The sequence below is a fragment of the Bos javanicus genome, chromosome 16, assembly GCF_032452875.1.
Source record: "Bos javanicus breed banteng chromosome 16, ARS-OSU_banteng_1.0, whole genome shotgun sequence".
Lineage (NCBI taxonomy): Eukaryota > Metazoa > Chordata > Mammalia > Artiodactyla > Bovidae > Bos > Bos javanicus.
In genome coordinates this window covers 80,933,540-80,950,109 of record NC_083883.1, presented here as the reverse complement: position 1 = coordinate 80,950,109, position 16,570 = coordinate 80,933,540, and the positions used below count along the sequence as shown (strand labels likewise).

The following is a 16,570-nucleotide window of genomic DNA, read 5'->3' as shown; positions in this document are numbered from 1 at the left end:
GAGGGGACTCATGGGAGCTTCTGCTGTGGGCACAGGCTCCAGGGCCTGAGGCTTCAGGGGGGTACACGTGGGGGCTCCCGCTGTGGGCACAGGCTCCAGGGCCTGAGGCTTCAGAGGGGTGCGCCTGGACTCAGTTGCCCTGCAGCCCGTGGGATCTTCCTGGCTCAGGAAGTGAACCCGTGTCTCCAGCGTTGGCAGGCAGATTCTTTACCGCTGAGCCACCAGGGAAGCTCCAGAAGTGTTTGTGTTCTGGTTTTTGTTTTTTTTTTTAATATTTCTTCATGTACCTTTGCTGGATTTCAGTTGCAGCATGTGGGATCTAATTCCCTGACGAGGGACTAAACCCGGGCCTCCGGTATTGGGAGAGTGGAGTCTTAGCCACTGGGCCACCAGGGAAGTCCCCGGACGTGTTTTTTAGTTTGTTGTTTATGAAGGAAAACTTACAGCAAACCTAAATTTATATGAAGAGGGGAAGGGTTATGTAAATTATAATATATTGATATATTCGTAGTGTGGCAGTCTTTCGCAGTTGTGAACAAAGGATAGACTTGGATAGACGTGCAGTTACGTGGAAGGTGTGAAAATATTGGGGAAGACAAGCCGTAGGGCAGCTAAGCTCGTGTGCCGTAACTCCTGGGCGCCACGCCGCCGGAGCCTGCTCACCCAGAGCCTGTGCTCCCAGCACAAGCCTCCCGTGCCCCGTGGAGCGCAGCGAGCCTGAGCACAGCAACCAAAAGAAGTTTTTAGTGAGAGAAATACAAATAATGTATCCCTATTTGTGTTTTTATTTTTTTTTTCCTTTCTTTTTCTCTTTTGTGCACCGTTCCTGGACGTACTGCAATACCAGGTCGATGCGTGGAGTGGACGGAGCAAGCTCCCATTCCAACTCCTAATCCCAAAAATCCATGTAATATATTGTCCTCGGATAGAGGACGTATCAAATATTAAACTGATAAGAACAGGTACTACACTTGATCTTAGCCAAAAGGCCGAGAAGCGATCCTATTTGTGTTTTTAAAAGCCTAAAAGATGTGTAAAAAACTGTCCGTGTAGAGGTGCATGTGTCTAGCCCGCACTTTAGGAGGACGCACACCAGGCTGTGGGGCCACTGGTTCTGTGCAGTTTGCCGCTGTCGTTCAGTCGCTCAGTCGTGCCCGACTCGTTGCGACCCCCTGGACTGCAGCACATCAGGCCTCCCTGTCCTTCACTGTCTACTGGAGCTTGCTCAAACTCATGAGTCCGTGATGCCATCCAACCATCCCATCCTCTGCTGCGCGCTCCTCCTCCTGCCTTCAGTCTTCCCCAGCATCAGGGTCTTTTCAAGTGAGTCAGTTCTTCTCATCAGGTGGCCTAAGTGTTAGAGCTTCAGCATCAGTCCTTCCAATGAAAATTCAGGGTTGATTTCCTTTAGGATGGACTGGTTTGATCTCCTTGCAGGCCGGGGAACTCTCAAGAGTCTTCTCCAGCTCTGTTAATTCAAAAGTAATCTGAGAGTTGGACTAGGGCCATGTTCCCTAAATTATTGTGGTGGATGGTTTCAGGAAAAAGAACTTTACATTTAAAAAAATTTTTAGTAGTTTCTCTTTTATCCCCAGTAGTGAATTTATATTATTAGCAAAATTGATTATCCTTAGAAAACTGAAAAATAGAGTTACCGTATGATCCAGCAGTCCTCCTCTCCTGGGCATGTATCAGACAGAACTATGATTCAAGGAGTTACATGCGTCCCAGTGTTCACTGCAGTGCTGTTTGCAGCAGCCAAGACATGGAGACACCCTGAGCGCCGTCAGCAGATGCCGCGCCGAGGCCCTGCTGCACAGCCGGCGTCCCGGCCCCGAGGGCGCTGGTCAGCGTCCTGCGATGATGGAAATAATGTGAAGTGTATATACCTGACTCACTGCGCTGTGTGCCAGAGACCAGGCGTGTGTATCAGCAGTGCTTCAGCCGATCTGTTCATGAAAGCACCTGTGTAGACCCTGCCTCGCGGCTGTGGAGCCTCAGTTCCCGGACCAGGAACTGGACCTGGGCCACCGCAGTGAAGCGCTGCGTCCTGACCGCTGGGCGGCTGGGCGCATCCTTCCCCACCTCCACACCGGTGACCCTTCAGGATCCCTCCTCTGGCCTCGCTGTACCTGCTTCCCTCGGGCAGCAGTGAGGCTCTTCCTGCTGGCAGTCGGGCGTCTGTTCTCACCCTCGGACGCAGCCCCCACAACCCCATTCCTGTCTTCAAAGCCGCAGGCCCTCCCTGCTGCCTCAGGGGCGGCCTCCACTGCTGCACTCCACCCTGCCCGCCTGTCTGAGCGCTTCGGTCCGGCAGGTGAAGCCGTGTGCCCGTGTTCATGTGGGCCCCACCTCCAACGGAGCGCAGACTGGCCAGACTCCTCGCCGTTCCAGAAAACTGGTTTTGCTCCTCTCCTCTAGACCCTTGTGTGTCCTGCTCCCTTTCTTCTAATTGGGCTTCCCTGGTGGCTCAGCTGGTAAAGAATCCACCTGCAGTGCAGGAGGCCTGGACTCGATCCAGGGGTTGGGAAGATCCCCTGGAGAAGGGAAAGGCTGCCCACCCCAATTCTCTGGCCTGGAGAACGCCATGGACTGTATAGTCCATTGGGTCCCAAAGAGTCGGACACAACTGAGTGACTTTCACTTCACTTTCTTCTGATTCTCTTTATGCCTCTGTTTTCATCTGGTGACTCCTTGTCCTTTATAACAGGGGTGAATAACATCCATTTTGGGAGGTGCTTCCCATGACCCCCAGAGTTCATGATGTCTGTGCTCTGACACTGTACTTACCTCTTTTGTTACTTTAGACTCTCACTCCTGTGACGTGTATATTTGAATGACTGTTCTACCGCTAAATGGTAAAGTCTTACTCGTTTTTGATTCCTCCCTGTCTTCCAAAGGACGGTGTCTGGCATAATGTTGGCCTCAGAAAATGTTCCCAGGGTGTGACAGCACCTCACACCCTGGACAGGTCGCTAGGAAGAGTCTAACCTGTTCTTCGGTGACGCGTGTCAGTGCTGGATATGTCTTCCCAGCTTCTCCTCTTGTGCTAACAGGGACTTGATGGCTTTCGACAGCTGGTGACCCTGTCTTGGCAAGACCCGGTCTGTGGCCCAGGGCCCCGTGAGCTGCTCTCTGTGTCTCCCGGTCCTCCGATCTCCTCTGTGCACCTCCTTCTCTTGTTAACGGCAGGCCTGCTGCTGTGGTCTGAGCTCACCCAGAGTTTATACCTCATTTCTGTCTATTTTAAATGCAGCGGATACTTTCTGCCTTTTCCTAGGGACTCAGCAAGTGTGGTGATATACAGAATGTGGTCACGGTAGCCGTTGCTGCTCACAGAGCATCTCATATGCTGGACACTCGGTGCCCTGTGGGCCTTCGCTCGTTTGAGACCCCTGACGCAGGCCCCGCGGTCGGCGTGTGACCCCTGACCTGGGCCCTGAGTTCGGCGTGTGACCCCCTGACACGGGCCCTGTGGTCGGCGTGTGATCCATGATGTGGGCTCCGTGGTCGGTGTGTGACCCCTGACTCAGGCTCCGAGTTCAGTGTGTGACCCCTGACGCGGGCTCTGCCGTCGGCGTGTGATCCATGACGCGGGCTCTGCGGTCAGCGTGTGACCCATGACGTGGGCTCCGAGTTCGGTGTGTGACCCCTGACGTGGGCTCCGAGTTCGGTGTGTGACCCCTGACGCAGGCTCTGTGGTCGGCGTGTGATCCATGACGCGGGCTCCGTGGTCGGTGTGACCCCTGACACATGCACCCTTGGTCTGAGAGAAGCGCTCGCCTGGGATTTGCCAGTTACTCGGCCTCACTCGCGGTCCCTCGGTGTTAGGACCCTCCGTGCATGACAGGGTTGAGGTTTGGAGACTGGACTACGAAACTTCTATCTGAGACGAATCATGGGCTTTGAGAAAATGCTGCGTTCATCTTCCAGGCCCTTCATCTTCTTCTTGACTTTTCAAAAACCCGCCTCGATGACAAGTTAGGGTCGCTGGGCACAGCCTTTGTATGTAGTACAGAAGTTGCCACGTGATGCCTGTTTGACAGCTCAGTGGGCATTTCTTCATTTCAATGCCCAGGGACGGTGAGGGAGACCTTATTTGAAGGGTAAGGGTGGTGGCACTTCTAGGCGGTCCTGTTAGACCCCGAGTGAACATGTGTTTGAAATCAAAACAGTGTCAACCTCAGACAATAAGGTGCTTGCTCTTAACTGAAGGAAGGTTTCTCTGGCCGCAGATTATAGCCGGTTACAGCCTTGGGGACAGGATGCCAGTTTACTGAGAGCAAGAATCTTGGTCATGTGACACTGCATGGAAAATACTTGTGCTGCCTCTGTCGGCTCTCTCCCCTGAAAGGCCACAGATCTGTGTCCAGAGCCGGCCCGAGCGCTGAGCGCATCTTCAGATATAGTTCTCACCACTGGGGCCAAGCCACCCGTGCCCGCAGCCCAGAGCCCTGAGCCAGGCTGGCGGTGCTGGGGCACCTGTTGCGTTGGACAGTCTGCCGCCGTGATCCCCGACAGGCAGGCTCTCTGTGGCCGCAGTGGACGCTTGACTCAGTCGTGGGTCAGGCGGTCTGAGCTACAGTAAAGTAGAGCCTTTTCGAAGGGCTTATCTGCTCAGGGTTTATCCAAATGTATTGAGGCCTGGGCCGCCTTGACTCCGCTCGAAGGTGTCTGGTGGCATGCTGAGGCTGCCCTGCTGGAGCCCGGGGCCTGTGAGCTGAGCCGTGTCGGTGGAGCCTGGGGCCTGTGAGCTGAGCCGTGTCGGGTCCACAGCCTCGTGGTTCAGCCCTCCCACGTCCCCGCCCGCCATGGCCCCAGTCCTCAGGCGGTGCTTTCAGCAGCGCATCTGACGAGAGCACATGGTCAGGCCTTTCAGGGCATTTGCTCTTTGGGCTGAAAATTGATTTTAAAACCTTCCGGTAAAATGCAGCTGTGTCTTAAGAAGTGGTGTAGTTGATTTCCTGACCATTTTCATCTGGCAGAGAAGCGGTGACTGGCTGCAGTGACCCCCGTTGGCAGCAAGGGCGAGGTTGCCGCCGGTCCTTGCGGGGCTGATGCCTGCTCCATGTCAGGCGTGCCGGGGCCCTGTGGTCTGTAGCCAACCACCACGAGCTTGGTGGCTGGAAACAGCAGGAGCCTGTCCCCTCACGGCTCTCGAGGTGGGAGGCTGAAGCCTGAAGTCAGGGTGCGTTGGGGCCGCCCTGGCCCTGGAGCTCCAGGGAGAGGCTCTCCTCTAGTCTCCCAGCTCCTGGTGACGGCCAGCGTGCTCCAGGCTCTGCCCCAGGCACTCTGCCGCTCCTCTCCTGTCTTCGCCAGCTCTCCCCTGCCTGCTTGTCTACCTCTTAGCAGGACGTTGGTTGGATTTGGGGCCCCTCGGGTCATCCAGGACACTTCTGCACCTGGAGACCGTAACCTGCCTACACCCGCAGGGCCCCCGTGTTTGAGTCGGGTCCCCCTCCGGCTCCTGGGTTAGGAAGTGGACGCACCCCGCTAGGCTACCATTCCGCCGCTGCCCGGTGGATGGAGATGCATGCCCAGCACAAGCCGTGCAGCGTCAGCATGCTGCCCTCAGTGGGGCCGGCCCACCCCAGGACGTGCCGTCTGCTCTCAGTGGGATGAGTCTGGAGAGGTCTTAGAGTCCAGGTAGCCAGGAGTCACCTGAATCTGTAGAAAATGGGAGTTTCTATGTGTTTGGGCGTTTGTTCTTTTCCACAGACGTCTGTTGGGGACCTGCTGGGTGCCAAGTGTGGTCCTGGTATTTGGGATCTATCAGTGAACAAATCACCAGAGAGCCCTCCCTCGTGGGGTCTGCACCCTGGCTTTGCTGGTGGACTTGAGACTTGCATGTAGGTGATTCCGGTGCTTGGTGATAAGCGCTTGTGTGAAAGAAATTTGGCTCTTTGCTGTTATGTCCAGGCATTTAGGGTTTTCAGCATGAAGTAGACATTGCATAATTTTGGGAATTATATAAATTTTGAGTTATATAAACTATAAATTGTTATTACTGGGTTATGCAAGTTTGGAGGATAGAGGACAAGATAGTGAAAGGTGTGGAAGGGGCCGCGTCTCCAGCGTCGCCCTCCCCCAGTGTCGCCCTCTCCCCCGCACCACCCCCGCCCCCGGGCGCCCCCTCCCCGCCCCACCCCTGGCATCATCACCCCCCAGCAACATCATCCCCCAGCGTGATCTGTGGGATCGAGGCCGGGAAATCCGGCTGCCCAGAGCCCGGCGTCAGTGTGCTGCGCCTGCACCGGAGTGCACGGGCCTGGGGGGACGCTCTTCCAGGCCAGGGCAGGCTCTGAGACACGGCAGCGAGGTCGGCTCTGGGCCCGTGGCGTGCGGTGGCGGTGACAGTTGCGGGCTATTCTGGGGATGGAGGCAGCTTTGTTCTGTGAGGCCTCCCTCGCACTCCCAGATTAACGCCGTCAGCTGCTCCTGCCTCTGATAGAGAGGGCAGGGCAAGGTACAGTTGAGGGGGGTGGTGCTCCCTTTTCTCCAGGCCCTGAAGTCAAGCCTTTTTCCTGGGGGAGAGATGCTTATTGCCAGGAAACGGTGACATACTGATTCTAGGAAGCTTTAAATGATTACCTGGCAATTTTTCTGGTAGCCTTCTGGACTAATAATTAAATAATATCTCCTTTTCTCAAGGAGCTTAGAACAGGTTGTTACTTTAGTAATATTCTGTGTCGAAAGTGACATCAGAAAGCCCTTTAGTGTCTTGGCCTGTTCCATGGGAGGCCCGTGCAGCCCTGCGTGGGGGCCGTGGCTTCGTAGGCGGCCGCCTGCCCGCCCCTCGCTGAGGCCCGGAAGAGGCGCAGCACAGCTGCAGAGGGAGTGGGCAGAAGCGTCTAATGTAGTCTGTGTTTAGCTGAGAAGCCTCTCAAGGACTGTTTGTTTCTCTTCCTTTAGTCATACTCATTCTCCTAGTGAAGGGGAAAGTCGCTCAGTTGTGTCCGGCTCATTGCAACCACGCGCACTGCAGCCCGACAGGCTCTTCTGTCCTTGGGGACTCACCAGGCAAGAATACTGGACTGGGTAGCCGTTCCCTTCTCCAGGGGTCTTCCAACCCAGAGACCCAAACCCAGGGCTCCCGCATTGCAGGCGGATTCTTTAGCCATCATGGAAACCCTCCTAGAGGGAAACAAATTCCCCGAGACAAAGAACAGAGAATGGTCCCCCTTAGATGCCTGAACGGAGAAGGCAGTGGCACCCCACTCCAGTACTCTTGCCTGGAAAATACCATGGACGGAGGAGCCTGGTGGGCTGTAGTCCATGGGGTCGCGAAGAGTCGGACACGACTGAGAGACTTCACTTTCACTTTTCACTTTCATGCATTGGAGAAGGAAATGGCAACCCACTCCAGTGTTCTTGCCTGGAGAATCCCAGGGACAGGGGAGCCTGGCCGGCTGCCATCTACGGGGTCGCACAGAGTCGGACACGACTGAAGTGACTTAGCAGCAGCAGCAGCAGCAGGTGCCCGAGAGTGTCTGCCTGCAGCTCTGTGGGCTGGCCTGCCTGACAGGGTCCGCTTTAGTTGACTGTGGACAGACTGTTTGACTCCCGTGGCTTCTGACCTAGGGCCCCACAGCATCCCAGGCGCTACAGGGGTTTCCTGAAGGCAGGCGTAGGGAACAGGCTCCGTGATCCTGCTGGCTCAAAGTCTAGAGCTGGAGGGCAGCGGTGCGTGAGGATGAAGTAGGATTCATGCTTTTTCCTGGGAAGGCTGTTGCTGTTGAGTTGAACCGTTGGCTTAGAAACAGCGCCAGGCACTGCGCCAAGGCTATACCCTCTGAACCCTCACAAAGCCTGCGAGGTGGTGGTGTCCCCACCCCCAGCTGAGCCCTGGTGCTCAGGCTGCGTCCTCACTCGGGACTGTGCGCACTGGCAGGGCTGGTCGCGAGCCCGGGTCTGCCCGGCCCCTGCCATGCCCTGTGGAGTGCCAGGCGGGGCATCTGACAGGTGTGCCGCTCTGCCTCCTCCCGGATGACTCTGCAGATGGGCGCTGTCACACGAGGCTGGTGGCGGCGTCTCGGACATCCTCACGGCGTTGTTCCTCACGGTGTCATTCTTACACGGACACCGTGTCAGGGGTGTGAGAGTCATAGACGGGAGTGATCACGGAGCTGGCAAGGAAGAGAGCGGAAGTTACGCTGAGGTAAAGAAAAGGAAGGGGAGACGCGAGGGGGGAGAGAAGACACATTTCTCCTGTTTGGTACCTGCCGCGCTGGGGTGACATTACCTCTGGAATTTGGCTCAGTCATCTAAGGATGAAGAACCGTCTTGAGAACATTGGCTCCCAGAATTCTGTCTGGTGATGGTATGGCCCCTGGCTAAGTGTCCCAGCTGGTCTCCTTCCAGAGCCAGAGAGATTTTGCAGCCAAGCAAGGAGCAGCTGACTCGTGCTCCTTACTAGCACAGGTCAAGAGGGCACATTTGACCTCCCGACAGAGTATATGACTCCTGGGCAGAGAGTGTCCTTAACCTCTGAAGCACTGTCTCCTCCTCGAATTTCAGTACCTATTTGAAAATACCGTCTTCCATCCTTCCAGTTAAAGTATTAGCAGCTTTTAGTGACATATTCTGTAGGGGGTTAGCTAAATCTTAACCTGTGGAGTTGCAGACTGGCAGACATGCAGAGTGGGAGAGATTCACTGATAATCTGAATTACAAAATGGTTCATAATATTATGAATAGTTATGAAATATTTTATATGGTAAGGAAGTATGAGGAAAGCTTATAGAGTTGATCAACCTAAGCAAACATAATAGGAAAATTTTTGATTTTTTTTGGAACTGCTGGTTGAAAAAGAGGCTTTTTTGAATACTGGCTATAAAAGTCATCTGGCCTCAAAAGGTCAAATTGGAGGGATATATGACTTCAAATCAAATCGAGGTTAAGATGTTTAGCTAATTCCACTAATTGTAAAAAGTATATCATGTGGTTTGGGGGAAATGAACAAGATGCTTTTTGTAACCAAGATTGTTGTTGTTCAGTCGCTGAGTCATATCTGACTCTTTGTGACCCCATGGACATGGACTGCAGCACGCCAGGCCTCCCTGACCATCACCAACTCCCGGGGTTTACTCAAACCCATGTCCATTGAGTCGGTGATGCCATCCAACCATTTCATCCTCTGTCGTCCCCTTCTCCTCCTGCCTTCAGTCTTTCCCAGCATCAAATGAGTCAGCTCTTCACATGAGGTGGCCGAAGTATTAGAGCTTCAGCTTCAGCATCAGTTCTTCCAGTGAATATTCAGGGTTGATTTCCTTTAGAATGGACTGGTTTGATCTCCTTGCAGTCCAGGGGACTCTCAAGAGTCTTCTCCAGCACCGTAGTTCAAAATCATGAATTCTCCTGCGCTCAGACTTCTTTTTAGTCCAACTCTCACATCCGAACATGATTACTGGAAAAACGATACTTTTGACTCTACAGACCTTTGTCAGCAAAGTGATGTCTGTGCTTTTTTAGTACACGGTCTACATTTGTCATAACTTTTCTTCTAAGGAGCAACCATCCTTTGATTTCATGGCTGCAGTCACCTTCCGCAGTGATTTTGAAGCCCAAAAATGTAAAATTTGCTATTCTTTCCATTTTTCCCCTTCTATTTGACGTGAAGTGATGGAAACAGATGCCATGATCTTAGTTTTTTGATTGTTGAGTTTTAAGCCACCTTTTTCACTCTCCCCTTCTGCTTTCATCAAGAGGCTTTTTAGTTGTTCTTCACTTTCTGCCATTAAAATGGTATCATCTGTATATCCGAGGTTGCTGGTATTTCTCCAGGCAGTCTTGATTCCAGCTTGTGCTTCATCCAGCCTGGCGTTTCTCACGATGCACTCTGCATGTGGAAGTTAAATAAGCAGGGTGACAGTGTACAGCCTTGACGCACCCATTCCCAATTCTGAACTAGTTTACTGTTCCACGTCTGGTTCTGCTGCTTCCTGACCTGCATACAGATTGCTCAGGAGGCAGGGAAGGTGGCCTGGTGTTCCCATCTCTCTAAGAATTTTCCACAGTTTGTTGTGATCCACACAGTCAAAGGCTTTAGCAGAGTCAATAAAGCAGAAATAGATGTTTTTCTGGAACTCCCTTGCTTTTTCAATGATATAGCAGATGTTGACAATTTGATCTCTGATTCCTCTGCCTTTTCTATATCCAGCTTGAACATCTGGAAGTTCTTGGTTCACATACCGTTGAAGCCTAGCTTGGAGAATTTTGAGCATTCCTTTGCCCTTCTTTGAGATTGGAATGAAAACTGACCTTTTCCAGTCCCGTGCTGAGTTTTCCAAGTTCGCTGGCATATTGAGTGCAACACTTTCACAGCATCATCTTTTAGGATTTGAAATAGCTCAACTGGAATTCCATCACCTCCAGTAGCTTTGTTTGTAGTGATGCTTCAAGGCCCATTCGACTTCAGACTCCAGGATGTCTGGCTTTAGGTGAGTGACCACATCATCGTGGTTATCCAGGTTATTAAGACCTTTTTTGGGTACAGTTCTGTGTATTCTTGCCACCTCTTAATATTTTCTGCTTCTGTTAGGTCCATACCATTTCTGTCCTTTATCATGCTCATCTTTTCATGAAATGTTCCCTTGGTATCTCAGTTTTCTTGAAGAGTGTTGAGGTCCTTTAATGGACCGGAACCTGGTGGTCTGGAGTCGACCACTAAGAAAGTAAAGGAGAGAAAGAGGCTGATATTCCTTGGTTTACACAGAAAGCCAGTAAAGCCCCTGACATGGGACTTGCTCTGTTCACAGAGGCCTCAGGTGCCCTCTCGATGGGGTGAAGATGCAGAGCGCCTTCTCGAGAGGGTCTTAGAAGCCCAGGCAGGAAAGTAAACTCAGAGAGCCTCAGTGCTCCAGGGGATCAGCCTGAAAAAGAGAGAGAGGGAGAGAGAGAGAAAGACAGACACGGAGACCAGAGCTCTGATGGAGCAAAGCTGTTTTAATCAACATGGTGTGGGCATATATACTGTCTTACAAGGTAATTATTCTCAGCAAAGATAAAGATGAAAATTCCAGGCTTACAAAACATAGGCGATCCATATTAAAGAGAGAGAGAGTTGTAAACAATCACTTTTACGGTGTGGTTCACAAGAAGAAAGAGGGTACTTATCACCATATAGAAACACTAATGAAGGAAATGCCTGGATTCCTCAGTCCTGGGAGACGCTTGCCTCTCCTCTTGATTCCTGAATATTCAGGAATTAATAAGGAGCAGAGAATTCCTGACAGATCCAACACAGCACACAGGAAGCCTCCTGTTAAATGCTTCCTGACGGAAGAGATCTCTAGTCTTTCCCATTCTGTTGTTTTCCTCTAGTTCTTTGCATTGTTCACTTAAGAAGGCTTTCTTATCTCTCCCTGGTATTCTCTGAAACTCTGCATTTAGTTGGGTATATATTTCCCTTTCTCCTTTGCCCTTCACTTTTCTTTTCCCAGCTATTTGTAAGGCCTCCTCAGACAACTGTTTTGCCTTCTTGCATTTTTTTCCTTTGGGGTGGTTTTGGTCATGCTTCCCTGCACAGTGTTGCCAGCCTCTGTCCATAGCTCTTCAGGCACTCTGTCTATTGGATCTAATCCCTTTAATCTATTTGTCACTTCTGCTATATAATCAGAAGGGGTTTGATTTAGGTCAGACCTGAGTGACCTGGTGTCTATCCCGGATTTCTTCAGGCAGTTCAGTTCAGTCGCTCAGTCATGTCCGATTCTTTGCGACCCCGTGGACTGCAGCACACTAGGCTTCCCTGTCCTTCATCAGTTCCTAGAGCTTGCTCAAACTCATCAAATCAGTGATGCTATCCAACCATCTCATCCTCTGTTGTCCCCTTCTCCTCCTGCCTTCAATCTTCCCAGCATCAAGGTTTTTTCTAGTGAGTCAGTTCTTCGCATCAGGTAGCCGAAGTATTGGAGTTTCAGCTTCAGCATCAGTCCTTCCAATGAATATTTAGGACTGATTTCTTTTGGGACTGACTGGTTGGATCTCCTTGCAGTCCAAGGGACCCTCAAGAGTCTTCTCCAACACCACAGTTCAAAACCATCAAGTCTTTAGCGCTCAGCTTTCTTTATAGTCCAACTCTCACATCCATAGCTTTTACTAGATGGACCTTTGTTGGCAAATTAATGTCTCTGCTTGTTAATACACTGTCTAAGTTGGTCATAACTTTTCTTCCATGGAGCAAGCGTCTTTTAATTTCATGGCTGCAGTCACCATCTGCAGTGATTTTGGAGCCCAACAAAATAAAGTCTCTCTCAGTTTTCCATTGTTTCCTCATCTCTTTGCCATGAGGTGAATCTTCAGCCAAGATTACCTAATTAAATAAAATCCTCTAGTTTGACTCAGCCGCTTGTCACCCAGTGCTTGTTTCTAACCGGGACTGATCTTCAGCCAAGATTACCTAATTAAATAACATCCTCTAGTTTGACTCAGCCGCTTGTCGCCCAGTGCTTGTTTCTAACCGGGACTGACTGCGGTTCACCTGCAGAGGCTTCTGTTTTAGCCCTCTTGCCGGATAGAGGCTCCCTAAGTGTTGTAGTTCTCCTCAGAAGCCTGGCTCAGCTCTCCCAGGGAAATCTTGCTGTTTAAACGGTCGTCCATTGTCGTTCAGTCGCTATCCTGTCACTTTTGTGACCTGCCCCCACCCCACCCCCACCCCGGACTGCAGCGCACCAGGCTTCCCTGCCCTTCACCATCTCCCAGAGTTTGCTCAGACTCATGTCTGTTGGGGCGATGATGCCATCCACCCGTCTCATCCTCCTGCCCTCAGTCTTCCCCAGTTGCCCATTATAACTGTAAAATATCCATTGGTAAGTTTCATTGAAGACATCAGTTCTCAAACTGTTTGATCTAAGTAATCCTTGACATTCTGAAAATTTCTTCAGGACCCTAAAGAGCTTTCGTTCATAAGTATTATTACATATTACTGAAAAGTGTTGAAACTACCTGCTTAGTAATTCAGTCAAAATAGCAGTAGCCCATTATATGTTCATATGAAACAGGTACTTTAGTGGAAAAGAGCTGTGTACTTTCAGAACCAAAAGCAAAGTAAAAGCAGCCCGTCGACGTGGCATAAAGGGAGGAGCGGCTTGTCCTGCGCCTGCGTGACGCTCTGCTCGCGTCTGCCTTCTGTGTCCTGTGATAGGTTGTTCTGATGAATGTATGTGAGGGAAATCCGGGCTCACACGGGTGTCTGTGTGGAAGGGGGGAGTGTCCTAACAGTCTGCTCACATGGCTACGGGTGTTCCAGGTGCTGTGCTGAAACGCCAGAAGAGTAGCGTCTTAAATATTAGTCACAGTCTGGGATCTGGATTCCACACTGTGGAATCAGTGGAGTTTCCTTACTTTGTGACGTTAAAGTCCAGCATCTACCCTGTGTTTTGAGTGGATTTTTTACCTTGCGTGGTTTTCTCACACATGAATTTGCTTTTGTGGAAAGTATGGGTTCCTTGAGTTACACCGATTTCCAGATGTTAGTATGTATTTCCGTTTACAGTATAAATCACCTTTTTTGATAATCCCACTGATCACATTGGAAAACAACATTAGGGAGCTGTCAGGCTCTTGGTAGTTTTTTCAAAGTTCTGGTTTTAATTGGATGGCCAAATTTTGTCACTGGCAAGAAATACGAGGTTTCCTTCCCTTTGAAGTGACAGACTCACTTTTCACTTTCGCGCCTTGATTGTCGTAGTTGATTGTTGGTTCTTTTTGGTAAAGTAGCATCTGTGAAGAAAGCTGCGTGTTCATCTGGCACCTTGGGCAGGTACACAGAGGCTTTGTCCGCAGTCGGCGCTGAGCGCGGGCTGTGGGGAAGGGCCACACGCGTGCTTGCGGTTGTCAGAGGGCGTTAAGGACACTTACAATCCGTGATTGAGGGTTAGTCACGTTAAGAGTTTCTACGGCTTCTTCAGGGTCATTATTGAGGGAAACCGGCCTCTAGGTGTTTGCTTTGCCCCTCAGAGGCTCCCGGCTCCACACCGTGGGGCTGCGTGTCTGAGTGCGGGCCTCAGCCAGTGAGGGGCAAGCCGGGTATTAACAGTGTACACAAGTCAGCTTGACCTGGATAGTTGTTCTCAGCTAAAGTTTTAACTTTCTTTTCTTCTTTTGCGAAGGAGGGGCTAAGAGACAAGTTTTAAAAAAGGGACTCTCATTTGCTGGGCCCTGAAGCATCTCCGCTGCTCTGGGCCCACCGAAGCCTTGACGGTAGTCGCCTCTGTCCACGTGGCTGTCCCTGCTTTTGTCCTCTGGCTGTGCTCAGATGGCCTGTGGGTCTTGTGGCTGTCCTTGCTGGCTGAGAGTGGGCTTGCAGCCTTTGTTCCGGAAGCTTCTCTGCCTTCCTGACGTTGCACAGACACACGTGCCGTGCTGTCTGCAGCTGCTCAGACGGATGTGGAGAGGAGCACACAGCTTCTGTTTGAGGGCTCACCACACCCTCTCGCCAGAGCAGAGATGGTTCAGCAGTCCTGGAACCTCAACTGCAGCTTCCCGCTGAGAAAGGCGTATTTGAGCCTGTAAGATTCATAGGCAAATCGGTGGTTCCTGACGTCACTCTTGGATGACGTGATGAAACAGCACTTCAGCGATCACTGTCCTTGGTTAGTCCTCGCGGCACTGTGACACGATTAGTTGCCATCATGCTGCTTTCACAGCTGAGCACTGAGGCAGGGAGGGAGTTGGGGGGTTTGCCTAAGATCCCAGGGCTGAGCAGCCCCCCAGACACCCTTCAAGATGTGGGGGCTGACACGCCTTGTTCCCCGGCTCCACCGCACCGCCAGAGCCGGGGCAGCGTCCCCACACGCACTTGCTGAGTCAGTGACGGGCTTTTCCTTGCAGGCCTGCATTGACGAGAACCTGGACGTGGTGAAGTTTCTGGTGGAGAACGGAGCCAGCGTCAACCAGCAGGACAACGAGGGCTGGACGCCCCTGCACGCAGCAGCGTCCTGTGGCTACCTCAACATAGCAGAGTGAGTGGCTGGTGGTGCTTGCGGACACACGTGCTCTTCTGCTCTCGAGTCTGAGTTTCACATACAGCCGTGACTGCTCTTTACTGCAGTTCATAAAAGAGGGCAGTTGAATTAGTTCTAAGGAATAATTGATAACTGTGTTTTGCGCAGCTGCTAAATCTGCAGCTTCTTGGTTGAGATTTTGTGTTTGCTCCTGTTTGTAGGTGGTGCGTACTTGTTGGGACGCGCGGGGGTGGCTTCTGCTGGTCGCACTGTCTGGGCTGTTTCTAGCGGCTGTAGCTGGACATGTGCGGGGGCAGACCTGGGGAATTTCTTCACACTCTGTGTAGAAGAGCCCCACCACACAGTGTCTGGGCTGGAAGGGGTGCTGAGTGAGTGTCTGCTGAGTGAAGGCGTGGCCAGGGAGATAAGGCAGTCACATGTGTTCTGGATGAGACTAACTGTGGATTGCTAAGGTAAGTTCTCTGCATAAAGCCGTGGTCCTTTGAAAGTCAGATGAGGTGTTTCACGGCCCCTTTCTGCAGGAGTGGAGCCCGTTATAGCCCTCCTGTTGCACAGCAGGGCGAGCTCTGTTGGCAGCGCTGCAGAGGCCTGGGAGCGATCCCTCGGAAGCCTCGCTGGGTCCCATGAGAGGGTGCCGGGTGCAGGGAGTTAGAGGCGGTGTGCTGACAGACGCTGCAGGTTCTGAGGAGCAGGCGCCCGCAGCAGAGCTCCCCTCCTGGGCTGCCCCTCAGCCCACCTCTGCAGAGACATCCATTTACCTGAGAACCATGAACAGAGCCTGCCCGTCCCTTCTCACTGGTGTTTGTCTGTTCGGCGGCTTGTTTGTGATTCTGACCTCCTACATCTCATTCCGTCCAGGGTTCTGCTTTTCCCCTAGAAGGTGACAGGCAGAGCTCAGCCTGGAGTCGTGCTGGCCCAATCCTAGGGGTCTGTCTTCCTCCTTTTAAAGTGAAGCTGAGACAGACAGTGACTGCGATCGCTTTGTTGCCGTGGTTTCTTTACCCTGGCTTGTGGATGAACATGGTTCCTTTGGAAATAAGTTCAAACTTTTAAGTGTCTGTTGCCGGAACAACCACTACTTTGAGTGAAGTAGACTGGTGAGTCACTGTCTCCTCGGGCACAGGTGGCCAACCCGGAGGCGCGAGCTGGACCAGCCCTCCCGGGCCACTGCTGGCTGTCCTCACCCTCCCCGTGTGTCCCCGTGCGGCTGCATTCCCAGGCCCGCAGAGCCCCCCTGCCCCGCAGAGACCCCCAGCCCTGCCCGCAGAGCCCTCCACCCCCACCCGCCCGCCGAGCCCGCCCCCCCGCCCCCACAGAGTCCCCCTGCAGAGACCCCCGCCCAGCCCTGCCCGCAGAGCCCTCCCCCACAGAGCCCCCCAGGGCCCTCCACCCCCTCCCCGCAGAGTCTCCCCTCCCACAGAGCCCCCCCTTGCAGAGACCCCCACCCCCTGCCCACAGAGCACCCTCTGTAGAGACCCCCCACCCCCTGCCCGCAGAGCTCCCCCTTGCCTGCAGAGACCCCCACCCCCTGCCCCCAGAGCTCCCCCTTGCCCACAGAGCCCCCCTGCAGAGACCCCCACCCCCTGCCCGCAGAGCTCCCCCTCGCC

At 52.6% G+C, this 16,570-nt stretch overlaps 1 protein-coding gene and 1 non-coding gene across 2 annotated transcripts in view; one reads left to right on the top strand and one right to left on the bottom strand.

Annotated features, from left to right (window-relative positions):
- The window catches only part of PPP1R12B (protein phosphatase 1 regulatory subunit 12B), a 167,884-nt gene that overhangs the window by 31,264 nt on the left and 120,050 nt on the right, over window positions 1-16,570 (top strand). The window contains exon 2 of the mRNA XM_061381770.1: window positions 14,830-14,960. Coding sequence (XP_061237754.1) covers window positions 14,830-14,960 — 131 coding nt within the window. The remainder of the gene's footprint in view (window positions 1-14,829; window positions 14,961-16,570) is intronic.
- LOC133228301 (U2 spliceosomal RNA) lies at window positions 811-1,001 on the bottom strand. The gene has a single exon (XR_009730163.1). It is a non-coding gene; the product is annotated as a U2 spliceosomal RNA (small nuclear RNA).